At 37.2% G+C, this 25,815-nt stretch overlaps 4 protein-coding genes across 11 annotated transcripts; 3 read left to right on the forward strand and 1 right to left on the reverse strand.

The window, feature by feature from the left end:
• The first annotated feature begins 286 nt into the window (after positions 1–286).
• Positions 287–9,743, forward strand: LOC147512248 (casein kinase 1-like protein 2). The gene is made up of 14 exons (XM_086595224.1): positions 287–897; positions 981–1,021; positions 2,190–2,259; positions 2,364–2,512; positions 2,600–2,695; positions 2,788–2,858; positions 5,038–5,099; positions 5,273–5,336; positions 5,434–5,518; positions 5,614–5,740; positions 5,863–5,945; positions 6,038–6,101; positions 8,232–8,377; positions 8,991–9,743. Exons 1-14 carry the CDS (start codon positions 822–824, stop codon positions 9,288–9,290), a joined length of 1,434 nt encoding a protein of 477 aa, XP_086451350.1. The 5' UTR covers positions 287–821; the 3' UTR covers positions 9,291–9,743.
• A 73-nt stretch (positions 9,744–9,816) lies between these two features.
• Positions 9,817–13,347, forward strand: LOC147512249 (Ubiquitin carboxyl-terminal hydrolase family protein). Of its 3 annotated transcripts, XM_086595227.1 has the most exons (4): positions 9,817–11,302; positions 12,254–12,511; positions 12,605–12,723; positions 12,973–13,347. In XM_086595227.1, exon 1 carries the CDS (start codon positions 9,880–9,882, stop codon positions 11,101–11,103), a length of 1,224 nt encoding a protein of 407 aa, XP_086451353.1. In that variant the 5' UTR covers positions 9,817–9,879; the 3' UTR covers positions 11,104–11,302; positions 12,254–12,511; positions 12,605–12,723; positions 12,973–13,347. The 3 variants fall into 3 exon arrangements, with proteins under 3 accessions (XP_086451353.1, XP_086451351.1, XP_086451352.1); XM_086595225.1 differs by adding an exon at positions 12,019–12,095 and having other exon boundaries at positions 12,254–13,347; XM_086595226.1 differs by having other exon boundaries at positions 12,254–12,723.
• Positions 13,348–13,824: 477 nt separating this feature from the next.
• Positions 13,825–14,754, reverse strand: LOC147512250 (uncharacterized). The gene has a single exon (XM_086595234.1). The coding sequence runs from the start codon at positions 14,752–14,754 to the stop codon at positions 14,128–14,130; it is 627 nt and encodes a 208-aa protein (XP_086451360.1). The 3' UTR covers positions 13,825–14,127.
• LOC147512251 (cytokinin riboside 5'-monophosphate phosphoribohydrolase LOG8-like) lies at positions 14,624–17,588 on the forward strand. 6 transcript variants are annotated; one of them, XM_086595230.1, is made up of 9 exons: positions 14,624–14,755; positions 14,957–15,037; positions 15,918–16,020; positions 16,176–16,273; positions 16,379–16,409; positions 16,728–16,827; positions 16,912–16,994; positions 17,064–17,207; positions 17,286–17,588. In XM_086595230.1, the coding sequence occupies exons 2-9, from the start codon at positions 14,958–14,960 to the stop codon at positions 17,313–17,315; spliced, it is 669 nt and encodes a 222-aa protein (XP_086451356.1). In that variant the 5' UTR covers positions 14,624–14,755; position 14,957; the 3' UTR covers positions 17,316–17,588. The 6 variants fall into 6 exon arrangements, with proteins under 6 accessions (XP_086451356.1, XP_086451358.1, XP_086451355.1 ...); XM_086595232.1 differs by having other exon boundaries at positions 14,629–14,766; positions 16,912–16,982; XM_086595229.1 differs by having other exon boundaries at positions 14,706–14,844.
• The last annotated feature ends 8,227 nt before the right edge of the window (positions 17,589–25,815 follow it).

Here is a 25,815-nt window from a genome sequence, read left to right on the forward strand (position 1 = left end):
AAATTAGTATAGTTTCAATCACTCTTCGCTCCCGTAGATGTAAGAGCCAAGAAAGCCAAGAGTTATCATGCATGAACTCCTAGAGTGGACAGTGGACAGATTAAATTAAGTAGATATGAATCCGACAGTTAGGAAAATCGGGAGAGCTGGTAAAGTTCCTATACACTTCACCTGCACAAATGCCATTCAATAAACATGTGTTTTAACAGCACACGAAGTTTTGCTTGCACGAAAGTGTGTGTATTACGGACATATTTTAAGATCAGTCCACACGGGAAAGAAGTTCAGACAAGTTCATTATTTGTCAGTGGCATTTAGAAATTTTAGATTAGACTCATTTATTGTGACAGAGATCTCTAAACTATACAAAAAGAAAAAATGTTAATATGAAAAGTTTCTACCCCATCATATTATATAGGAAACTCTATTATATATATGTCACGATTACACAAAGGAAATTCTCACGTCTATGGTCTAGCACTCTAGCTAGACATTTTAGACAAAGTTGTAATAATAATAAATGTAAAAAGGAAAGACGTAAAAGAAAGGGTGTTTCGTATAAATATATATAAATAAAGAGAGTAAATGGTCGTGGTAGCGCGTGCGATAGAACAAAGTCGAGAACTCCTTGTTGTGTTGTTGGTAGGCAATTGCATTATGACGTCGCTTTTTCTTTGTTGAGTCTCTTTCTCTTTTTTATTTCTCTCTCCTACTTTTCATTCTTTCTTCTTTTTCTTCATCCAATTTTTTTTTTAAAAAAAAAACCCACCCCCGATCCCGATCAATTGATATGGTGTGATTATTGAATTGAATTTTAATTGATGGAGCCACGTGTTGGGAATAAGTTCCGGCTTGGTCGTAAGATCGGTAGCGGCTCTTTTGGAGAGATCTATCTTGGTTTGTCTTCAATTTCATCTTCTTCTAATTTTTGTTTTTTTTTCATGTAATGAAAATATAAGTTTGGATGACTTTATTTGCAGGTACTAATATTCAAACTAATGAAGAGGTTGCCATAAAGCTTGTAAGATTTCTTTTAATGAATTGAGCTTGGGCTTAAATATCGTACCTTTACAAGGAATTGAGCACTAGTTTTTTTTTTTTATTATTAGTGTGTAATTACTTGAGCTTAATTAAATGGGTGGTTTGAAACAAATTAGGATAAGCGATTATACTGCTAAAGCCATGACACTGTCATCTTAAGTTCAAGCACTGATGGTTTACTGTAGATTAATCGTTAACTTAATAGCTATGCCTGTCCTACAATTCTACCCTTAGCATACTACAGAGGATAAGATCTTTGACCACTCTGACAAAACTGACTCCGGTTAGATGGGACTATGGTATTTCTAATGGAAAACGATGAATTGATTTATGTGTATATAGTAGTTGGTAACAATGTGATGTGCGCTTGAAAATTGCAATGAAGACCCAGTTAAAGAAAACCACAGAGAATGAAGAGGTTAGTAATGTTTTGAGCCATACCCAGAAGAAGTCTTTCATTTAATGATTTTCTAAGAGAGAAGCATAAAGGGGTACTCGGATTGAAGTAAAAAGATGCATAACCTTTCTCTAAGAAGACCTGAACATATAACTACATCCAGAGGCCTTTTCTTCTAGTTACATGGACATGCCATATTTTAAAAATAATCTCTAATGGACACGTGGACCACATGTCCGTGTTGGATGTACCACGGACAGGTACTGCATGTGATATATCTCAATTTTTTATATTTAGCCGTGTCAGACAGTTTGTATTCGTGTGGGATACGGACACGTATCCGTGTCAATGTAACTTAGCATTTCTTTGCATTTTGGTGGAGTTTCTTAATATGGAGGAAGAAGCTGCAATTTGGGCAAGTTAATAACTCTGTGTATCCTATATTTGGGTGTAAACTTGTTACTATTTCATGTTTATATATGTTCAAGAAGGAACTGTTACATGACACTTTTGCCCCAAGCACTTTGAGAAAGAGATCGGGGCTTTGCCACCTTGGTATCTTGTATTTCCTCCTTGTTACTATTGATAACATGTAATAACAAAAATATAAATGTGAAAAGTGCTCACTATTGTATTTCCCATAGTAATTGTTGTAATCACTGTTAATACTTAATAGAAATGATGTAAGATTGTAGATATAACGGCTACAATGTCATTAGTTCTCTCGTATTAAACATTTTTTTTCCTTCAGGAAAATGTTAAGACAAAGCATCCTCAGTTGCTGTACGAGTCGAAGTTGTACAGAATTCTACAAGGAGGAAGTAAGAAGTTTTTTTTATTGATATCGGTTTCATGAATCTGTAAGAAGTCATATGTATGTGATCTTTTAAAATTTGTGGTACTCAAATATTTCTTAAACTTGCAGCTGGAATTCCAAACGTCAGATGGTTTGGTGTTGAAGGGGATTACAATGTTCTTGTGATGGATTTGCTTGGACCTAGTCTTGAAGACCTCTTTAATTTTTGCAGCAGGAAGTTGTCTTTGAAGACGGTTCTCATGCTTGCAGACCAGATGGTATACTTTCCTCTGTGTTGCTGATTGTGGTTCTAGACTGCTTTATTACCTTATATCTCTTACTGATTTTCTCAATGCTCCTTTCAGATAAATCGGGTAGAGTTTGTTCATTCCAAATCCTTTCTACATCGAGATATCAAACCAGATAATTTCCTCATGGGCTTGGGGAGGCGTGCTAATCAGGTTTTGGTTTTTATCTTCATTTTCTAAGTATGTGATTTTTTTTTGAAAATATCTTTTCTAATGTACTATGTGCTATTTACATATGCATGCAGGTTTACGTCATTGATTTTGGTCTAGCTAAGAAGTACAGGGATTCTTCAACCCATCAACATATCCCGTATAGGTAAAAGTAGTTTTGATTGTTTAATGTTAAGCTTGTTAGCTAATTTTATGCATATTTGTTTCTATTTTTAACATTTAGAACTCATTAACTGTGAACTTTGTAACACTATAGAGATTGGGCATCTATCAGTGGCATTCAAGTTGCAACTGGTTTGGTACCAATCAAAAAATAAAAATAAAAAACTGGTTTGGTACAGATGCTTCTCAAACTGTGGAGTGGAGGCGTGTTATAATATACTATTTACACGCTTTTTGACTACTCGAATAATTTTCTCCAGAAAATATACATGTTCTTATGGAGTATTTCTTATTTGATTGTGTACGAAAAAGTGTTTGATACCAACAAGTTTTTCTCCAGAAAAATGTTTTGTTACTTTGTTGGGTCTAAAGTTGGGGAAACACATGATTAAAGCGGCGGGGAATAACTCTTATTTCACCGCAAAACTTTTCTCCTGGGGGGGGGGGGGGGGAGGGGTATGATTAAGTTTTCTATAGGAGGTGGATTTTATTTTATTTATTTATATTTTTTGTTTCTAATTTCCGTGCCTACTTTTACTCAATTACACGAAAGACACTAGTATTTATCCGGAGAATTCTAAATTTTCCACTGGTAAATAATGAATCAAACATCAAATTGCAGAAAAGTACAACAAAGTTGCCTACTTTCTTCAATTTGGGTAACAAAAATCTTTTCAAAATGTAGGTTTCAAGTACACAATGTGTGTGTGTTTCTCTTCTTCTTTCCCTGCGGGGGGGGGGGGGGGATTGCTGTGACTGTGTTGGTATGTGTATTTTTTTTGTTGATTCACCTTGATGGAGGAGCTTGAAATTTTGTCTATATTTTTCTGTACTGGTTTCTTGTTTTTTTGGGTACTTGGTTATGAAGTTTGCTTTGTGGAAAAGCCAGCAATTGTTTTTTTTTATGTTGATGTAATTTTCAGGAATTTATCAATATATTAACTTTTATCAGCAAAAAGAGAGAGAGAGAGACATGTAAGCATGCCTTATTGTTGACAATTTACTCCAATGGCGCTACACAATCCCTTGGAGCATTGCGACAAATGACTTCAAGTTTTGTCCTCACACTGAGTTGACCTGCCTTGGTTATCTCGATCTTGTTACAGACATGGCTGTGTTCCATCTATCAGTTGCAAGTTGAATTATATCTGACCTCCTGGGATATTTGGAGGTTGTTTGGTTGGTGAAGGAACTATTAACATCCTGGTGAGAGTTAATTCTCCAAAGGTCGCAGATTATAGGGTATTGCATCATCTGTGGTCATGTGGCGTCTGGTAAGAAGGGGTCATGAGGCATGTGAGGGAAGATCCTTAAGGTCAAGGAGGTGTTACGTCGGTAAGAGGGCCAGTCTTAAATTTGGGATGTAGTTGTGTTTTGAAGTCTAGCAATTTGGGACAGCTTCAGCCTTCACTAGTTGTTACACGTTTTTTGAATCTGGTTTTGTGGTGGTCATATTTGGAGTCTCAGTGTGCACTTTTTTTGGTCACCTTCGCAGAAGAGAGAAATACTGACAAAATTCCGTGATGATGAATGGATTTATTATGATGTAGTTATAGATTTTCTTTGTCTCTATATCAGGATTGACGTCTGTTTTTATATGCTTATTGAACTTTTCTTCTTTGATGGGTATGCTTATTGAACTATTTCCTTGGGATAGGGTGCCAAAATTGATGATGCAGTATCTGTGGTTCATTGCAGTTGTTCAGGAATTTATTGTGTCAGCCTTTCCTCTTCAAATAGTTAGAAATGATAAACTGATTTATAGAAACCAACTTGTGTTGTGGGTGCTCTATGTTACCCTTTTCAAATATGTGGACATTTGTGGAATCTCTTTGTATATCGAAAATTGAATTTTTTTAACTTTCCTAATTTCTGGGATAAGTTTGAAACTTGAAACATGAAATATTCAACCGACCAAGGTTTCTCTACCTCAAACTACCATGTAAAACCTGTGCTATCTTGTGAATCTAGTGTTCATTTAATTGTATTCGACAGAAATTGTTGTTAAGCCACCTCCTTTGACCATCTTTGTCTAAAACGTTGGTTTTACTCTATAGTATTTTACTGTTGTGTAAGCTGCAGTGAGTCCCATGCGTTACTTCAGGGCTCTGTTTATTTTTTTTTTCTCTCCTTCATTATCTCATTTGGTGTAATTACTGCAGAGAGAATAAGAACTTGACCGGCACCGCACGATATGCAAGCATGAATACCCACCTTGGGATCGGTACGTAAAATACAATTTTGGGGTATATGTTCTTAGTTCCCTAATGTGTTTGTTAAAAGTCTGTTTAGTTTTAATTTTTACACACTAATGAGGGATATTTACCGAGAATATTTACGAATTTTCACTTTACCTTTTTGGTTGAATGTGGATCTGATTGTTCTTGGTATGCACAGAGCAAAGCCGGAGGGACGATTTGGAATCCCTGGGATATGTCCTTATGTACTTCCTTAGAGGAAGGTGCAATCTCTTGACCAACCTTTTCTTTTAAGTTCCACTTTTTCTTTGTTGCAATATCATTTAGTTATTCTCTTTGTTTTCGCCCATTTTCTTACAGTCTTCCTTGGCAAGGACTTAAAGCAGGGACTAAAAAACAGAAATACGAAAAAATAAGTGAGAGGAAGGTTTCGACATCAATTGAGGTGATTCATATTAATTATCTTTGGCACTTATTCCATTTATGTTGGATTTGTTAAACTACGAAATCCTGACTGGACTGTCGCTAATCCTTTGTCAGGCCTTATGTCGTGGTTATCCCACAGAGTTTGCATCTTACTTCCATTACTGTCGATCACTGCGATTTGATGATAAGCCAGATTATCCTTATCTTAAAAGAATATTTCGTGACCTTTTTATCCGAGAAGGTTTGTCTGCTTTTCTGTTTTTCCCTTGTTATTTGTTTTTTGAGAGTTGTCAGCTTAAGAAGTTCCACAGTAATACTTATTTACTATTATTGAATGATCTCCATTGCATCTTTATCATCCAGGTTTTCAGTTTGATTATGTGTTTGATTGGACTATTTTGAAATACCAGCAGTCACAAATTGCTACACCTCCTACACGTGCTCTTGTAAGTGATGCAGTATGATTGTTTTGACCTCTTTTGTGGTTTATACCCTTTTTTCCCTTTATAATGAGTGTGCAAATGGATATATCTTCTAGGGTCCTCCTGGCGGAACAAGCTCTGGTATGGCTCCTGGTGTTGCAAATGCTGACAGACAGACAGGTGGGCCATTGACGTTCTTGCTCCTTATTTGTACTTTGGCCATCCCATTTCAGGAAACTATTGCTCATAGTAAATGAATATATTTATTTTGCTATTGCAGTCTTCTCTTATTGAGCTTATGACTATGATATGTCGTATTAGTCTCACTGTCAAAATCTCCATCTTTCTGGTCGGAGTATTTTTTTATACCTGAGATGTGGGTGGTGAGGGATGGAGGGCGGTTATAGGGTATGGAGTTATGGACGTTGTGGGAACAACATCCAGAGAAGGGGATGGGGTTTTGTGTGTGTGTGTGTTGTTGGGGAGGGGAGAGGAAGAGGAGGAAGGAGAGACTATATACAGTGAAGGTGGTGGTACACAAAGTGGGGAAGGGTGAGAAGAAAAACGAGAGATGCATAGAGGAGAGAAAGAGAAAAAGGGAGGGAGTTCATGGAGGTCGAGGTGCCAGTAAATGCCAAGATGTGGCGGGAGGCTATGATATCTAATACGTCCTCTGAACTAATGACACTGTGTGGTGGAGAGCTTTTAATGAACCTTCCAATTTAATGTGGAAGCGAATAGTCAACCTTTGCATTACAAAGGCTATGTTCTTCGTTGATGAAACTGATTCATGTAGGAAATTCTAGTGAGAAAGGATATCGTCCGTGAGGGGCTTTGGGTCAAATTTAGCAAATGGTGGGCTAACACTAATGTTTTAGTGAAGGAATGATTCGAGAGGAAATGACAATGGATATACTTGCTGGGATTACTATTTCATTTATGGAGTGTGGACATCGTAACAAGCCTGGCAAGGAGGTGTTGGGAGGTGGACGTCCTAGATCAAGCTACTCTTTTCTTATTGGATGTTAAGGTGTCGGTGGAAATGGAGAAACCGAAATTAAACTTTGGTGACGTTATAATGGTTGTGGTGGTAAGGCGGATGATCAGGAGAACAACAGTACTGATAAAGGAAGGGATTCGAAGAAACAGGGGGCAAAGAGTGGTAAGAAGCATGAAGATGTTGTGAACAAGGGGAAGTAGCCAGTATTGACTATGGAGATTAGTTCTAAGCTGTGGAGACTGGAGATATGTGGGGTGTAACGGTATCGAGGCTAGTAGAGAAGATATTGTTGCTGGTTTTTAGAAAATTACAGAGAATTCCATGATATAGACGAGGAGACAAATGTTTGAATGCCATACTCTCAGATGATTGGAAGCTGGTAATGAGATATTGGATCAGGAAGTGGTGAATGATTGGATGAGGCTATGAGGGTGGCGTATATCCGATTTGTTTAGAGTCTAGTTGGACTGTTTCTGGGTGTTCCTGGGCTATGTCATTTTGACATTAGCAGCTTGCTATTGTCTAAAGAGTTATGGGATTGAAGTAATTGGTTTTGGTTAATATTATCAAACTTATACTTTATCGATAAAAAAGATAATCATTTGTTGAGTTAGAAGTTTTTATTATTATCCAATCTCGGCAGTTTGTGTTGTTTCTTTTCATTGATTGAAACTTGTAAAGGCAGGCTCAGTAAGCTTTCTTGAGATGGCCATGATTATCTCTTTTAGGAACTGCATAATTTCATTAATTAATACTACATCTTCTTTTTGAACTCTTCTCTTTTGTAACTCTCAGTTATTTCTTTCTTTTTCTTCCTAGGACCTTCAAGTGAATTCTTCTTTATTGGTTCTCTTATAATATTGACTTGAATCTACTATATTAGTATGTCTAACTCATCTTCTGTTACTTGTGCTTTATGAAGAAAAATTGTAGTTTCCTTATTTCTATAGTCACGTGAGAAGGTCAGTTTGGTACTTCCTGTTGTTGATGTTTGAAAGATGGAATTTTACTGTGGAGAACCATTAGAAATTGCTTATATCTTCAATCTTCCACAAAGAAATCCCAATCCCAGTCTATTTTTATTTTGTCATAAAACATAAGACACCCATATCAATGGTTCTTATGGCTGAAATTGAGGTACAAAATAGAGAATGATAAAATTGCAAGATTATATCCTTCTTCCTCGAAATGACCATGATAATTTTTATTCGTAAAAACTGCTTTAGTAGTTTAGTGAAGTAGTTGAGTTTTGCATGTACCGAGTTCCTGCTTTCCAAGACTCAAAGCTTTGTTTGATTATGCTATTGTAGGTGGTGAAGATGGGAAACCATCTGGTTGGGCTTCAGTGGATCCATCTCGTAGGAGAGTGTCAGGGCCAATTGTAAATTCAGGCAACATATCTAATAAGCAGAAGAGTCCAGTTGCACCTGATTCATCTCTGACTAAAGATGCCTTGGTATGTTCATTTAGTTGTTCCCATATACGTGTTTCATAATACCTTGATTTTTTTGTCAATTACGCAACTTCAATCCAGCATATGACTATTCTCAGGAATGCACGAATGTACTGATCTGTTTTAAAAAAATCACTTGATAAGTTTATCACATGTTGAAGTGTAACTGTCACTTGGTAAACTCTCAAGGGACTGGTCCTATCATTGTTTGCTCAAAAGTTTTTTGTTTGTTCGTTGTTTTTTTTAGCTCAGTATTTATCATCATACAATAATTGGGGAAGAAATACTTGGTTCTTAGAAGCAACTTTAAAATAGTTATTTTGGTACCAATCCTCCCATAATCCCATTCTTTCTCTTGACTTCCTTTCTGGCACACTTTTTTGTGCTTAGGTGCTTCCAGTGGTTGAGCATTATACCTTTTTAGAAATAATTTTCCTCATAAATTACATGTATTTATTTCCTAAATCTGTATTACAGAAGTTAAAATGATTATGAACGTGGTTACTAGTTTGCTACTGATTGGTTGATATTTTTATGCTAAAAAAGTTACTGATATTTCGCCTTCTATTCTTGATGTCATTTCTCTTGACGACTAATTCATCTTTATCCAATGCAGTTATCTAGTTCAGGTTTTCTGGGACGGTCTAGTGGATCGTCAAGGCGAGCTGCAGTCTCTAGCAGCCGTGATGCAATGGTGGTTGGGAGTGAGACCGACCCATCTCGTCCCCGTACTACAGAGGCAAGCCCAGGATCACTCAGGAAGGTTGTAAGTGGGCAGAGAAGTTCGCCAATAAGTTCGTTGGATGCCAAGCGCACATCTTCTAGCCGGAATCCCACAAACATAAAGAACTTTGAGTCAACTCTCAAGGGCATTGAAGGTCTGAACTTTGAGAATGATGAGAGATTGCATTATTAGTTACCTGCTGCAGGTTGATTCAATCTCCATCTGTTGTAAATCATAAACTGTTGGACCACTACTTCAGTTAAGGTGGGAGTTCTTATTCTGAGGAAAGCTGTGATTTCAATTTGTGTTACAGCAGATTGGGGACTGCGTCAAAAAGTAGGCAGAGAGCCTTGAGGAGCTTTACCCAACTGAAAAATCAACCGAGCTAGTCTCGCCAATACAACACTCGAGTTGTGTCTCTAAGCTTCCCTTAATGTTTCTCCATTATTTTTCATTTTAACTTATCCTTGGTATTCATGATTTTTAAGCCGTGTTTGCCTGGATGAACATTTCCAATTGCTCAATTGTATGTATTATTATTTATGGTCTTAACAATGCTTTCGGACGTGATATAGTTCTTCACCAATGTTATACTTCAAATTATAAATTATAAATTATAGGCAAGGACCGAAATTTCATGGGCAACCTTTTGGTCTTAAACTTTTGGTTTTCTCACTTGGAATATTGAAATGTTTATTTGTTGATGTGATAAAGTATCATGCCGAATGATATGACTCCACAGAACTGAACTCAAAAACCAGCAAGCCAATTTTTTGTTCCCATGGCGACAAATCTGAAAACCCTAATAATTTCCCAAAGCCGAAATTTGTCATTGTGGTCGATGAAGAAAGACCCATTCCTGGAAACATCCCTGTCCCGGAGGCGTCGTTGGGTAGTAAACAACCAAATAAAAAACATACTCCTCCGTTATCCAAACCAAACTGCTCCAGTTAAATTCCTACAGAAAAAATTCAAAACACTTGACCTCCAAGGTAAAGCTTTAAACTGGCTTAAAAAATATCCATGTTGTTTTGATGTGTATCTCGAGGAAGATGATTATTATTTCAGACTAACTAAAAGAATGATGTGTTTAGTTGAAGAGGAAGAATGTATTAAAGACGAACAAGAGCCATTGCTTGTTAATAGACTGGCTAAGTTGTTAATGATGACTTTTAATCATAGGCTTAATGTTGTCAAGTTTAATGAGTTGAAAAGATATTTTGGCTTTCCTGATGATTATTTGATTAGGATTTTGCCCAAGTATCCGGAACTGTTTAGGATTCTTAATTTTACTGGGAAAAGAACTTGTATGGAAATTGAACTTGTTAAGTGGGATTCTACTTTAGCTGTTTCTGTTATCCAGAGTTTAGCCAGAGAGCGTGGGGAGGTTGAGCCGTGTTTTACTTGTTGTTTACCGTCTACTTGGGAGAAGTCTTGGGAGAGGTTTAATGAGTTTAATAGGAGTCCTTATATTTCGCCGTATGTAGATGGGAGGCAGTTTGTTGAGGGGTCGAGGGAAATGGAGAAGAGGTCTGTGGGTTTGTTGCATGAGTTGTTGTCGTTGACGTTGTGGAAGAAGGCTTCAATTTTGAAGTTGGGTCATTTTAGTAGAGAGTTTCGTTTACCGGCGAAGTTGAATGTTTTCCTATTGCGGCATCCAGGGATTTTTTATGTATCGAATAGGTATCAGATTTACACTGTTGTTCTTAGAGAGGGATATAATGGGTCGGAGTTGATCGATAAGGATCCACTTGTCCTTGTGAAGAAGAAATTTGGAGAGTTGATGCAGGAAGGACGACATGAATATAATCAAAGACGGCGTGCATTGAATTTGGAAAAGAAGAAGAAGAAAGGTATGGTTATTGCGAAGTCGGGCACAAAGGAGCAAAGAAGCATTTCACAAGAATCTGAAGAAGATGACCGTAAGGGAAAGCAAAGGGATCTGTACAACCCGGAAGAAAGGAAGAGGTTTTATGATGTTCTTTTTGAAGAAGATTCCCATTAAGTTAGCAGTCGAAGAAACTTGCAATTATTTGTATAGCACTGCAATCTGTTGTTGCTTATTCACGTTGAGCTCAACTGCGAACTAGAGGTGAGACTGCTAATGGAATTCTGAAGAGAGCTATCGGGTTAGTGTAGTCCAAGGGAGAAGCCACATGCAAAATCAAACTCGTAAAAGCGGGTTCCATTATCTGCTAAAATAGGTAAGTTCATGGAAATTTTCTACATGTTTATATGTTAGTATTCCTCAAATGCTGTTTGTCTTTCACATTCAATATGTAGCATATATATTTGACATAAATATATTTTTCTGTCCCACTCGGTATATCTGCTTATTTCAGTATGTTGATCCCTTGGACCTGTCAAGTGTTGCATGGTCAAATTTGTCAAAAAAAAAAATCTTGAGTAGCGTGTTATTTGTGGTGCATTTGGCATTACTGAAGTTACAAACAGCTTTTTCTTAGAATGTTTGTACTAAATTGTAAATTCTCTAGTACTGAACTAAGAAGATGTAGTCCAACAAAAAAGGTGTTTAGAAGAAGCATGAAATTCGGATAATCGTTAATTCACCCTCGTAGGTATGAGGAATATATGACTTGAGTTCAGAAAAGGAGAATGAGCAAGCTAGGAAATTAAATGAAAAAGCAACTCGTTCATTTTCCAAAACGTTGGATAATTTTCTATTCACTTTCTGTCTTGGAATGACCTTTTGTTCATTTGGTAACCATAAAGTCTAAAAATCAGACTCATGGATAATCACTTAATCAGTAATATAGTGCAGATAATAAAATTATTTCAAGCATTTTTTTAATAACAACAAACGAATTACTTTCGCCAAGTACCATATGTGGAGTGTGGACATATTGTGACCAAAATTTCTTTAAACTTTAGAGCAAACTTAAAGAAAGTATTTGGTCAGGTACTCTGCCTTCGAAGAGCGTGAAAGTACTTTTATCCAGGTCCATCTGGCCCTCTCAGATACATGCTGGAAATCTGGTACCAAATTCCACTGTAAACTTTAGATCTCTCAGTGTATAACTTTCTATAATAGGAATTTGATTGCTATCAAATGCTGATCTCATCCCACTTTTGTGCCATTACATTACTTGATGCATGTGTATTGGCTGATGCGATAACTTTTTCCCATTTTTTAGGGTCGTGAAGTTTCTGTTTAAGGTGACCCGTGGTGTCACACAAGGGGTGACCAGGAGTCTGTGTTTGTCACTTTGGCTAATGTTTATAAATTAAAAGTGTGTCAAGAGGAAATCAATCCTTCTTTCCTAGAGAACCACAAAGGAGAGCCTGAAGACAGGAGTCTCCACTATGCAATGCTCATATCATCCAGCCAGAACACCTCCACCATAAATAATTTTGAGACTAATCCCAAGGGGAAGTGCCTGATTTTAGAGAAGGTAACCGCTTCAGTTCGTGTGCTTATTAGAAAGTTTCTCTGAAGACTGCTAGTATGTTACAGTGGAATTGGTTTCTTTGAGTTGCTTCTCCAGATATGGTTCACTTGGAATACAAGTATCGGGAGTTTTGTGCAAATTGTCTATTCTGAACCATCCTCTTTGAAGTCTAAGATGAGTTGTCCCAGGCTGCGACATCTGCAAAGTCTGCATGGGTGAGTCTTAACCAAATTATTGTGCCAGTTGTCCATCTATTGTTTCTTTTGTGCTTTCGGAAATATCTTTGCAACAATTGGCAAAATTGTTCCTAAAATATAATTTATATGTATGAGTTGGAGATTGAATGGAGGCAGCAAGCATGGTACTGTATATCGATAATTGGAGATTTTTGGACGAATGGAGTACCTTTTTTTTTATTGGCAAGCCTGTTTTAAGTGAGATCAGTAACTCTTTGATGCTGGCAGGGTTCAACCCACAGACCTCTGGTATCATCACCCAAAGGTTTTACCGACTTTGCTAGTCGGCACCTGCAAAAGATGGTTAAAGAGATCAGTAACTCAATAGTGTGTAGTGGGTTCGGACCCTAGACCTCTGGTATCATCACCCAAAGGTTTTACCAACTAAGCTAGAAGGCACTTACGAATGGAGCACCTTGCTGCTTGAGATGTTCTTTATTGCTTTTTTATTTATTTATTTACCATGTAGTTGAGTGATGAAGTTGAATTTCTCTCGAAATTTTAGTGCACTATATGCAGATGATGACAGTTTATTCATTTATCTGACTTGAGAGTAATAATGGATTGCAATGCCTTAGGTTGTCTCTGTGTTCTAACTTTAAACTAATTGTGCTGCTGGATGAGTTTTGAATCAGTCTTAAGCCATGACTTTTCACATTGCAGGGTGATATTCTCTATTGCCTGCCATATTTTAGGATGAACTTGGCCACATTTCTATTTTCAAGCAAGTGTTTATGTCCTTTAAAGGTTTTTGGTCTCTGACAGCGACCTTGTTCACAAGCACTGCATCTAGTTTGGGTTCTGATGGAGCTAGGTTGGGTTTTTTATGGAACTATAAGGTCATCCTGGTCGTATATGTCAATTGATTTAGCTGAAACATATAAATACTCCCGTTGGATATCTAAAACCCTCAGAGGATTGATCATTCTTTATATCTCTTTCAAGTTGTCTGAGATTCTGAGATCCAAGGCTGTGAAGATCATTATTGAGTAATTCTCCAACACAGGGGGCACCAGTTAGCTAATGTTACAAACTTACAGTTTCTACTTGATGTAGATGATAGTAAATACACAATTGTCCTTGAACGAAAAACTAATTCAATTTCAAAAGTTGTGATTGGGAACATTTAGGGGCACCAGTTAGCTAATGTTACAAACTTACAGTTTCTACTTGATGTAGATGATTGTAAATACACAATTGTCCTTGAACGAGAAACTAATTCAATTTCAAAAGTTGTGATTGGGAACATTTAGTCAGTCGACTCCAAAAGCTTGATTGCTTTGTGGATCATTAGCTCCCATGAATCCACATTTCGAAGCGATAACAGCCTTCTGCCTTGGTGAAATGTGATTGATCGTCACAGGGATGTCCATTGCAGCTTTCTTATGAAGGGAGTGAGAATGAGTTTGATCGAGACACTGGCAGCGATCTTGGTGTCCTGACGGGGTACGCTGAAAGTCGGTTGCCCCTCTCATCGTAAATGATGGCATCTTCCTCATCAGGAACTTTACACTTTTCCCCTAGCATGATTGTTTTCGTCCATATTGAATCCTCTGGCTTTGATTCCATTTGTTTTGGTTGTTGCTGTTCTTCCTTCCGAGACAGAATTCCACTCAGCTTCACGCTTAGGCTTGCACTAAGTCTCCGCCTCTGCGTTCGGATAGTTAACAATGGAGATTTTGGTGGTGATTGTTGTTGGACTTGTGGAGTTATTCTCTCTGTTTCTAGTACAAATGTTGGTGGCGGTGATGGTGAGGGGAATGGGGGTGGTGATCCTGATGGTGGTGATGGTGCTGGTGATTTTGTATTTGTTGCTTCTGTTCTGGTGACATCTTGCATGGAAGATTTTGACGCAAGTGGTGATGAGGATTTTCTATTTCGCGACCGAGCTCTAGCACCACATAGCGCCGCTATTATGAGGATTGTTGCAGCAACAGATGCAGTAAGGAAAGAGAAAGAGAATGCTGGATGAATTGATGCATTATTGTTGGAAGGAATTCTCCTTCCCATGGTAAAATATTTGTACGGAATATAAATGCGTCTATCTCTTCCGTAAAATATTGAAGTCTCTTTATGGTTTGATATTCGAAGATCTCAAAGGTTGTTTGATTATTAAAAGAAATTAATACCAGTCTTGAAAGAAGTTTTTCTTCCTTTTGATTTTTCTTTTTCTTCTCACTTTCCAACAAAATATGCTTGTTTTGAGGTAAAGAATGTTAGAAGCAGAGGAGGTGAAGAAGGATAGAGACAATGTTAAGAACTGTTTTTCCATGTTTGGTAAATTAGCTGTCAGGTATGTAGGATTTCTCTTTTCTGTTACTGTAAAATTTGTGGTGTGACTTTGTACATGTGGTTTGACCCAAGAGCTCGACTCCGTTTGTGTTGTTACTGTTGAACAAAAAACCTGCCAACAATCTAAGGCCAGGGCTTACATTTAATTTCAGTCTGAAGTAGCTGTTTTTCATAAGCATAATGCGTAAAGGGTACTTATCGATCCATTTCACTGAACCATTTATTAATTATTAATTAATTGATATGGAATCATTAACTTAACAGATCAGACCTCTGTGAATAAAATTCAATCCAACAGTAATATTGATCTGGATCCTATTTATCCTCTTTTTACTTTTCTTGTTGAGCTGGATCCTATTTATCCTCCCTTTTTTTTGGTGAATAAACTAGAGGTTGATTTGAGTTTAGTTGGTACACCAGGCAAGCATTCAGGAAAAAGGGGAGAAAATGAGGTGAGGGAGCTCATTATGACTTTGGAACCCAATTTAAAGTGAATCATCACATGAAAGACAAGGTCTCCCCCTCCCTTTTCATTTGAACTCCAGAGTCCATTGTGTTTAGATGAGCGTGGAAATCTTTGTTCTTCAAATAACTAAAGACACCAAATAAAGAAAGAGACATAGTCTCTTTATCAATTATATAGCCGACACGGAAACATTTACATTTAAAAACAAAGGAGAGTAGAGGATGTGGTCTACAATGCTAACCTCTCAAATGAAAGAGAATGTCATATTGTCTCTCTAATTAGAGACAACTGTTTTATTTCTCTCACGTTATAAAACTAACAGTTAGTTATTGAGATACAACAAAGATATCCCAACACAGACACTTAAGTTCCTTTTCATTACATGATTTTGAAAATCTGGAATGGAAGGAAGCAGCAGGCAAAGGAGCAAATTCAAGACAGTTTGTGTGTTTTGTGGGAGCAGTTCTGGCAATAAAAAGGTCTTCAGTGATGCTGCTCTTGATCTGGGAAATGAACTGGTTTGCATTTCTGGTCACAACTATCAATCTATCATATTTGCTTTATTGTTTGGAATTGCTTTGAGTTATGGTTTTTGTTATTTGGAGTTGTTATTGAGCTTAAATTAAAAGGTAGACTGCTGTAAGATATATGTTAACGACGATGTATTTTACAGGTGAAGAGAAGAATAAATTTGGTTTATGGTGGTGGGAGCATTGGGTTGATGGGTTTGATCTCTCAAAGAGTCCATGATGGTGGTCGCCATGTTCTTGGGTAACTATGCGTTGACGGTTACATATTTTATTCAGGCAAGCTGTACGCTAGCTTATGGTCTCATTAACTATTTCTTTTTCTTTTTGGCTTAACTTCTTAATGCAGAGTAATTCCAACAGCTCTTTTGCCTATTGAGGTATGTCTGTGTTCTGAACTGTTTTTGTGCTATAGATGAATAGATTATTTCACTTTCTTAAGATCGTCGAAACTACCACGTACACTGATCTTTGAAGCTATTGTTGTTCTACAACGATTCTGCATATATTCTATGAGATTCTACTTTTTGGTTCTTCTTTAATCAACTGTGAACATGCATGTTTCCTTTAAGGCAACTCATTTTTGTTTAAAAAATGTTCACATATATCATTTGTATGGAGTCCTTACTAAGGCTATATATGTTACCTTAAATCTCGAGAGTAATCAAAATCAACTTTTTCAACATGAATGAGCACAGATTTTGGGACCGAGCATGGGTGAAGTAAAAGTAGTTACAAACATGCATGAGCGAAAAGCAGAAATGGCTCGACAGTCGGATGCCTTTATTGCTCTTCCTGGTAAGTTCATCTTTAAAAGGGAATAGTTACCTTAATCAATACAATGGTCACAGTATAACCATGTATATAATTGATTTTGTTTAGGGGGCTATGGAACCATGGAAGAGCTCTTGGAGATTATAACGTGGTCACAGCTTGGAATCCATAACAAACCGGTACATCTATATGTATGTTGAGAAGGATTTCAAAGAAAGAGATTGTTTAGATAGTGCTAAAAACCTGGTAATTCTCCACAGATTGGTCTTGTAAATGTTGAGGGATACTACAATTCTTTGCTGGAAGTGTTCGACAATGGTGTTAGAGAAGGCTTCATCAAGCCTTCTGATCGGCATATAATTGTCTCTGCACCAACTGCAAAAGAACTTTTAGCGAATATGGAGGTAAGAACCTAAATTGTTATCACTGTGCAAATGTTTATCTAAACGACTCTAATCTGTCAAAAACTCAAAATATTGCAGCAAGACTCTCAATCCCATCAACATGCTTAGTTGACAATCGGAGGATTATGGTGGTTAAAGGTGACCGAATGCACTGACAATCAAGTCGATTAAAATTCGATCAATATCTGTATTCCTGTTTTTTTTCGGCTAACATTAATATATGTATACCATACGATGGCTTTCATTTATTATTTTCATTCAATTTGTATATGAGATTCCTTGCGAGTGAAGTTACTCGCCATTGTTTTATTATTATTTTTTTTTTCCCGCTAAGTGAGCATTAAGATTTATATTTAATAAGAAGCCATTGTTTTGAAGTTACTCGCCATTGTTTTATCTGATTATGTACATGGTTATGTATCTTTTCCTAATTCAGCTGAGCAACAATAAGTCCTACTCCTACATCACTTAGATGTGATTTCTCAATTTCTCAAATAGTCCTCAGCCTTCTTGGTTTCTGCGGTGACTTCCTGCTTCCTCTTCAAACTCCACAACTGAGATTGAAAGGCCATATTATCGAGTCGTACCTGCAACTCCACCTTGATCGTGGTCGTAAAGAACTGTAGACGTCTATAGGAATGTAAACACACTTTCCAAACTGCATGAGTAGAATTGAAGCACAAAGTTTCCTGTGTGTGTGTTCATGCATGCGCACGCGCTTCACATTAGTTTGTAGTTTTTAGTTGCATATCCACTTTGCCCAAAACCTTAGTTTTTAGTTTTTAGTTGCTTCACATTAGTTGCATATCCAGACATGGTTGAAACTTGAAAGTACAACAGTTTTATGTATATTGCTTTATTGAGTTGAACCGCATTTGACAAATCCAACTGCCCCTCACATAGTCACATGGTCACATGGACATCTTAAGATTTAAGTCTTTGTGAAGAGTCTCATTGTCTCAATGCTCATTGAGTACAAAACTGGATAACTCTGCCTAGAGCTGTCAAAGTGTCAATGCATCCCATGTCCTAGGCATTGTGGGCCTTAACGGTCAGAGATTTCATGAAGAAAAAGAAAACGTTCGAGTAAGCTAGTTCCGGGCAAGGGCCCCTTCCTTCCTTTATCTGAAGTGGATCCTGTTAACTTTGGAAAGATGGTAACTGCTAACTATACAAAGACAAAGCATTGATGCAGAGGTCTTCAATGCAATCTGCCCCTCCTGTGTCCATTGCTCTGGACCTCTTGTGTTTCTCTTTTATTAATATTCGTTTCTGTCCTTCGGAAGTATGAGTTCCCCCCTCAAGTCCTCAACACTACCCCTCACTCCATTAGAATTAGACCGACGTAAGTGAGAGAGTAATTCCGCTTAGAACTTTTTCTGAAAATGAGCTCTTATTGAGCTATTATACTGTTCTCCATAGATGATGTCTGGCCACCAACTCAAAGATTCTAAGGTCCCATTTATCATGTCAATTGTTCGCATATCCTGCTGAAGTTTTTTAGTCAAAAGTCTGTTCGTGGCTGTCGTCAGAATGTTTAGTCAAGCATTCAAGGTGTGTCATGACTAATGCGCTGTTAGAGAAGACGTATTAGTATATGATGGATGCCTTATCAAGCTTACCGAGTCTGGAAACATATGATACGTTAACGTTTTACCATTCTACTCTATAACCATATCCTACTCTAAGATAGGCATATTCATATTGTTGTGTTATTTTCAATAAAACAAGTGGTGAAGTTTGGAGTGACTTTGTGGTGGTTTGATCCCTTGACCTTTTCGTGGGATAGTTGTTTAAGTAGAAAACTTTAGTCCGGAGAGTAACACTAGTAAATAGTGTTTATAACTGAAAGTCCCATACTAAGGGCATGCCCTTAGGGTACAAAGGCTTTTGGGTTAGGAAGGAGGACTCACACAAAGCCAAACCGAACTGGGCTTGAGCTCTCTTTGATCCCTTATCTTTTTTTTGGTAAACTATTTCCGGATAAGTTTGGAAATATGGATTGGGAAATAGAAACGTGATGGACTTGTAGAATTCAATCTTTATCGGGAAACTGAAGCAGTTCCCTACAATTCGGATCTACTAAGTGCTCCACGTTTTTTCTCTATAAAAACTCCTCTATTAGCAGCCTATAATATCAGCGAAAAAACTACTTTCTAAACTACGTTTTGGGCAATCATAAGATCAGTATCGTGGTTCTTCATTTTCTTCTTTGGTTTATCTGCAGTAAACAAAAGAGAGTAATAACTGGCTATTGTATCTTGGGAGTTGACGTGGTCTATCTGCATAAAGAGGAACAGACGCGAAACAACCTTAAAGAGAGCGTACCGATCCGTGTCTCAGCCAACCTTATTTATATTCACTGTTTGTTCTTATTGCAGAAATTATATTTTAATAATTTTAAGGTTGTTTAACAATGGAACATTAAGAAGGTAACACGTTTAGGTCCCACAATAACAATAGCCATAATCGACCGTTCAAGTTTGCTGGTGAGCACTTCAAGCGGTGGAAGGCGAAGATGATGTTCTATCTGACCCTGGTAAAAGTGGAAACCATTCTAAGTGAACCGATTCCTGATGAAGATGTCCTGCTGGAAGTTGCTATATCTGTTGCTGTTGATAAGTGGATCGCTGCGGATTTCAAGTGTAAAAATTACATCCTGAACTCGCTTGCTGATGATCTATAATACTTATACTTTGAACTTCCATCTACTTCTGATGTTTGGGAAGCCCTGCAAAAAAAGTATGATACAGAGGAAGATGGCTCCAAAAAATATACTGTAAGTCGTTATCTTAAGTTTCATATGGTAGATGACAAATCTATTGTGTCTCAATGCCATGACCTACATATTATTAATTGTTCATGAGATACTTTCAGAAGGGATGAAAATTGACAATCAATTTCAGGTTGCTGTCATCATTGATAAGCTTCCTCCCTCTTGGAAGGATTTCAGGAACATACTTAGGCATAAGTCTAAGGAGTTTTCGATGGAGAGTCTTATTATGAGACTTCGTAGAGAAGAAGAATCATGAAAACAAGACCTTAATAAGGAAGTTGTCATGTCATCTACTAAGGCTAAGGTTAATGTGGTAAACCAACAAACTAGTAAGACTAAATCTAGTTTGAAACCTAATAAGAAAGCCATGAAGAACAAACCTGTTAACAAGACAACTCCACAAAATCAGAACCAGAATCAGGTGCATATGAATCAGAAACCACCCGTTGACATGTCAGAAGTTGTTTGTTATACTTATAAGAAGAAAGGGCATTATGCTAGGAATTGTAAGTTTCGTAAAGTCAATGAGGCTAATGTTACTAAGGAACCTTTTGTTGTTATGATAACTGAGGTCAATTCTGTTAATGTCTGTGCGGGGTGGTGGGCTGATACTGGTGCTTCTAGGCACATTTGCTATAATAGGAACTGGTTCAAAAGTTATACCACAACTACGAATCAGGAAGTTCTACTTGGTGATAATCATACGACCAAGGTTCTGGGTACTGGTGATGTTGAGCTACAGTTCACTTATGGGAAGAAACTGCTGTTAAAAGATGTCTTCATACTCCTGAAATTAGGAAAAATTTGGTTTCTGGTTTTATTTTGAACAAGGCTGGTTTTCAACAAGTCATAGGTAGTGATTAGTATGTGATCACTAAGCCTGGGGTTTTTATTGGTAAGGGCTATGCATGTAATTGGATGTTTAAGTTGAATGTTGCTGATCTGAATAAAACTTCTACTTCTGCTTACATGATCTCTTGTTTTGTTAATGTTTGGCATGGTAGATTATGTCATATTAATAGGAAGTATGTTAAGAACATGAGCATACTTGGTTTAATTCCTAACTTGAATGATGATTTTGCACATTGTGAATCTTGTACTAAGGCGAAAATCACAAAGAAGCCTTACAAATTAGTTGAGAGAAGTACAAATCTGCTAGACTTGGTACATACTAATCTGTGAGCTTGAAAGAGTTCTGACTAGAGGTGGTAAAAGATATTTTTATTACTTTTACTGATGATTGCTCGAAGTTTGCATATGTTTATTTGCTGAATAATAAAAGTGATGCGTTTGATGATTTTAAAGCTTATATACTTGAGGTTCAAAATCAGCGTGATAGGAACATTAAAGTAATTCGAAGTGATAGAGGTACTGAATATGGTTCTGCTGATTTTAACCTTTCTTGCAATCACATGGTATAATCTATGAGACGACAACTCCTTATTCACCTGAAATGAATGGAGTAGCTGAACGTAAGAACATAACTTTTAAGAAATTAACTGTTGCTATGCTATTTAGTTCTGGAACACCCTCAAATTTATGGGGTGAAGCTGTTTTGACTGTATGCTATGTGTTGAATAGAATTGCTAATTCTAAGACAAATGTTAATCCTTATGAGTTATGGAAGAACAGGAAGCCTAATTTGAGTTACTTTAGAACATGGGAATGTTTGGCTTTTGTAAGGAAGCATGATCCCAAGATATCAAAGCTTGAGAGCAAAGCTTATGAGTGTGTCTTTCTAGGCTATGCTATGAACAGTAAGGCCTACAGGTTTCTAGATATGAAAACTAATATCTTGTTTGAATCATCTGATGCTAAATTTCTTGAAGACAAGTTTCCATACCTATCTAGAAATAGTGGGGGTGCGTCTTCCTCCAAGGCACCTACTTCTGATATTTCTGACACTTATATACCTAGATTACATGACAGAGACACTGTTACAGAGTCTGAACTGAGAAGAGGTAAGAGAGCAAGGGTTACTAAGGAACTGGGACTCGATTTTGTCACTTTTTCTTTGGAAGGAGATCCCCCTCCATTGAAGAAGCTCTCACATCTTCTGACTCTGAGTTTTGGAGAGAAGCCATACATAATGAGCTTGATTCTCTCATGGATAACAAAACTTGGGAGCTTGTTGATTTGCATCCTAGTTGCAAGACTATAGGAAACAAATGGGTTTTAAGAAGGAAGTTTAAAACCGATGGTTCAGTAGACAAGTTTAAAACAAAGCTTGTTATCAAAGGTTTTCGACAGAGAGAGAACTTTGATTTCTTTGACACGTATTCACCTGTTACGAGGATAACATCCATTAGAGTATTATTTTCTATTGCTGCTGTTCATAATCTTGTTATTCATCAGATGGATGTTAAGACAGCCTTTCGAAATGGGGATTTAGAAGAGGAGATTTACATGGAGCAGCCAACAGGCCGGTTTCATGGAACCAGGTAAAGGTAAAAAGGTATGCAAATTACTTAAGTCACTTTATGGGTTGAAACATGCACCTAAACAGTGGCATATATGAGAAATTTGATAACTTTATCATTACCAATGGGTTCAAGATAAATGAAAGTGATAAGTGCATTTATTATAAGTACTCTGATGGGATATGTGTTATTATATGCTTATATGTTGATGATCTGCTAATCTTTGGTTTTAATTTACATGTTATGAAAGAGACCAAGAACCTGTTGTCTTCTAACTTTGATATGAAGGGCTTAGGTGAGGCTGATGTAATATTGGAAATCAAAATTACACGATCGTCTGATGGCATATGGCTAGATCAGTCACACTACATTGAGAAAATGTTGAAGAAGTATAACTACTTCGACTGCGTGGCTGTTAGTACTATTTTTGATTCCTGTGTTAAATTATTTGCGAATAATAGTGAACGTGAACGGTGAACTTGTGAATCAGAAAGAATATACAAGTATCATTGGTAGTTTGAGATATTCTACAGATTGTACTAGACCTGACATTGCCTATGCAGTAGGTGTTCTTTGCAGGTATACTAGTAATCCTGGCGCTGAGCATTGGCGAGCAATTGGCAAATTAATGAGATACCTAAAGAGAACCATTGATTTGGGTATTCATTATCAGAGATATCCTGCTGTTCTTGAGGGGTATACATATGCTGACTGGAACACTCTCTCAAAAGACTCTAAGGCCATCAGTGGCTATGTGTTTAGCATTGGTGGAGGTGTTGTATCTTGGAAGTCCAAGAAGCAGACCATTATAACACAATTTACCATGGAGTATGAACTGATTGCTTTGGCTAGAGGCTGGTTGGTTATAAAATCTTCTCATTCATATTCTGATTTTGCATAAATTGGTACCAGCCACTTTGATACACTGTGATAGCACTGTTGCTATTGGACGAGTCCACAGTAAGTTTTATAATGGTAAATCACGACAGATTCGACGTAAACATAGTACTGTCAAGGATTTTATATCTAAAGGTGCAGTGACTATTGATTTTGTCAGATCTGATGATAATCTAGCAGGTCCATTTACCAAAGCTTTGGCCAAAGAAAAACTGTGGACTACTGCCATAAGCATGGGACTGAAGCCAATTGAAAGATGAACATCTATGATGGTAACCCAACCTAGGGACTGGAGATCCCAAGAACTAGGTTCAAAAGGAAGAACAAGTCATAGAATGTTGGTTGTGAGACATGCATTGTTACTTATCTGTCCCGTAGTTGGATAGTAAAATGTATAAAATCCTGAAGAGATAAATAAAAGTTGAGGTTTTTTGGGAAAAACTCTTAAAGAAGTTCTATGGTCCTTATGGGCGGAGTGCATAGCTACAGGAGCACTCTTGATAGACTCGCCTAATGAATGTGAAAGTACAGGCTGCTTTCTATGAGAATGATGACTGATTCCCTAGATCATTCACGAATCCAGGAAGAGAGCACAGGGCCTTTAATGTGCAGAACATGAAAGGAGAACACTGGAGATATTATGCGTGATTCTAACTTATTGTATACTCAAGACCTAAGTTTAAGACTTGGTCACTTGTGGCTCTTATACTTTGAGTAATTTTCACTACATAAAAGTTTAAGTCTTGGACACCTTCATCTATGCATAACATGTTGATACTGATATTGATTGCCCTTAAATATATTTTATATTTTGTTTTTATCAAAAATAAGTGGGGGATTGTTGTGTTATTTTCAAGAAAACAAGTGGTGAAGTTTTTAGTGACTTTGTGGTGGTTTGATCCCTTGACCTCTTTGTGGGATAGTTATTTAAGTAGAGAACTTTAGTCTCGCATTGGAAAGGAAACACTAGTGAATAGTGTTTATAAGTGAAAGTCCCATATTAAGGGCGTCCCCTTAGGGTACAAAGACTTTTGGGTTATGAGGGAGGTCTCACACAAAGCCACATACGCACTCGCGCGTGCAGAATAGAAACCGGGCTGGCTGGCTCAAGTTTGAGGCTTGATCCTTTATCTTCTTTTTGGTAAACTATTTCCGGTTAAGTTTGGAAACATAATTGGATATGGATTGGGAAACAAAAACATGATGAACTTGTAGAATTCAATCCTTATCGGGAAACTGAAGCAGTTCTCTACAATTCGGATATACTAAGTGCTCCACATTTTTTCTCTATAAAAACTCCTCTATCAGCAGCCTATAGTATCAGCGAAAAAACTACTTTCTAAACTACGTTTTGGGCAATCATAAGATCAGTATCGTGATTTTTTTTTCTTTGGTTTATCTGTAGTAAATAAAGGAGTGTAATAACTGGCTGTTGTATCCTAGGGGTTGACGTGGTCTGTCTGCATAAAGAGGAACAGATGTGAAACAACCTTAAAGAGAGCGTACCGATCCGTGCCTCAGCCAGCCTTCTTTGTATTCACTGTTTGTTCTTGTTGCAGAAATTATATTCCAATATGTCTCTATGATCAAAATGTTTCACAACGGAATAGTGCATACTGCATACAGATTATGGCCGTTGGATGCATGTCCAAAGACTTGTGCACATAATTACATTTGTTGGATAATTAATCACACTCTAAAATGAGGATTGCTGTGAAATTAGTAGGAGTACTGGCAAATCAAACACTTAAAGAGTGAAATCAACACCTAAAGTTCAGACGTCCACCATCTTTTTTTGTCTTCAACATCTATGGTAGCCGCACTTGCAAGTGTACTGATATGAGAATGTCCAAATTCCATTTATTGCAATTTCTTCGTACATTTATGAGTTACCCCATGGTGCCTTCACCACGCATGCATGTAGGACCTCCTTAGAGAAGGAGCAATGGTCCATTCAGCATATAATGTAAATTTAGTGTGTGTTTGTTAAATTTTAACTCATGGAAAGGAAAGGAAATAAAATGGGTGGTCAACTATGGAATGGAATGGAATGGAATGGAAAGGAAATAATTTTAAATGGTATGTGTTTGGTAAACTGGGGAAAGAAAAGTAAAAACTAGGGAAATGAATAATCATTTTTGTTTGCAAAAGCTATGGAAAGGAATAATTGTATTGTTGAGTGGAGTGTATTAGTAGTAAGTTTCTATTTATCTATTTCCTTTCCTTTCCTTTCCACAAAAATTTCAGGGGTTAGCTAAAGACACAAAACCTTTTCCATTTGTTTCCATATGGAAAAGCCCATTTCCTTTCCATGGGTAAACAAACGCCTTAAAAACTATGGAAAAGGTGGACCACTCTTATTTTCCTTTCCTTTCTATAGTATTTCCTTTCCTTTCCATCATAACAAACACACCCTTAATGAATATGAATTAGTACTTTAGTAGTTAAAAAAAGTCTCTCCCCAGTAAATCGTTTATTGGTTTCTATAGATTCTAGGTGTACCCGTTCCATTGAC

Source organism: Coptis chinensis, chromosome 3, assembly GCF_015680905.1.
Source record: "Coptis chinensis isolate HL-2020 chromosome 3, ASM1568090v1, whole genome shotgun sequence".
Lineage (NCBI taxonomy): Eukaryota > Viridiplantae > Streptophyta > Magnoliopsida > Ranunculales > Ranunculaceae > Coptis > Coptis chinensis.

Bases quoted from the DNA above. Each gene is read 5' to 3' on its own strand.
- LOC147512249 (XM_086595225.1), top strand. From the start codon at position 9,880: ATGGCGACAAATCTGAAAACCCTAATAATTTCCCAAAGCCGAAATTTG.
- LOC147512248 (XM_086595224.1), top strand. From the start codon at position 822: ATGGAGCCACGTGTTGGGAATAAGTTCCGGCTTGGTCGTAAGATCGGT. The intron at 5,519-5,613 runs GTGATTCATATT...ATCCTTTGTCAG, and splicing joins AGGTTTCGACATCAATTGAG to GCCTTATGTCGTGGTTATCC. The intron at 5,741-5,862 runs GTTTGTCTGCTT...TTTATCATCCAG, and splicing joins TGACCTTTTTATCCGAGAAG to GTTTTCAGTTTGATTATGTG.
- LOC147512251 (XM_086595232.1), top strand. The intron at 16,021-16,175 runs GTTTGCATTTCT...TGTATTTTACAG, and splicing joins TTGATCTGGGAAATGAACTG to GTGAAGAGAAGAATAAATTT. The intron at 16,274-16,378 runs GTAACTATGCGT...TTCTTAATGCAG, and splicing joins GGTGGTCGCCATGTTCTTGG to AGTAATTCCAACAGCTCTTT.
- LOC147512250 (XM_086595234.1), bottom strand. From the start codon at position 14,754: ATGGGAAGGAGAATTCCTTCCAACAATAATGCATCAATTCATCCAGCA.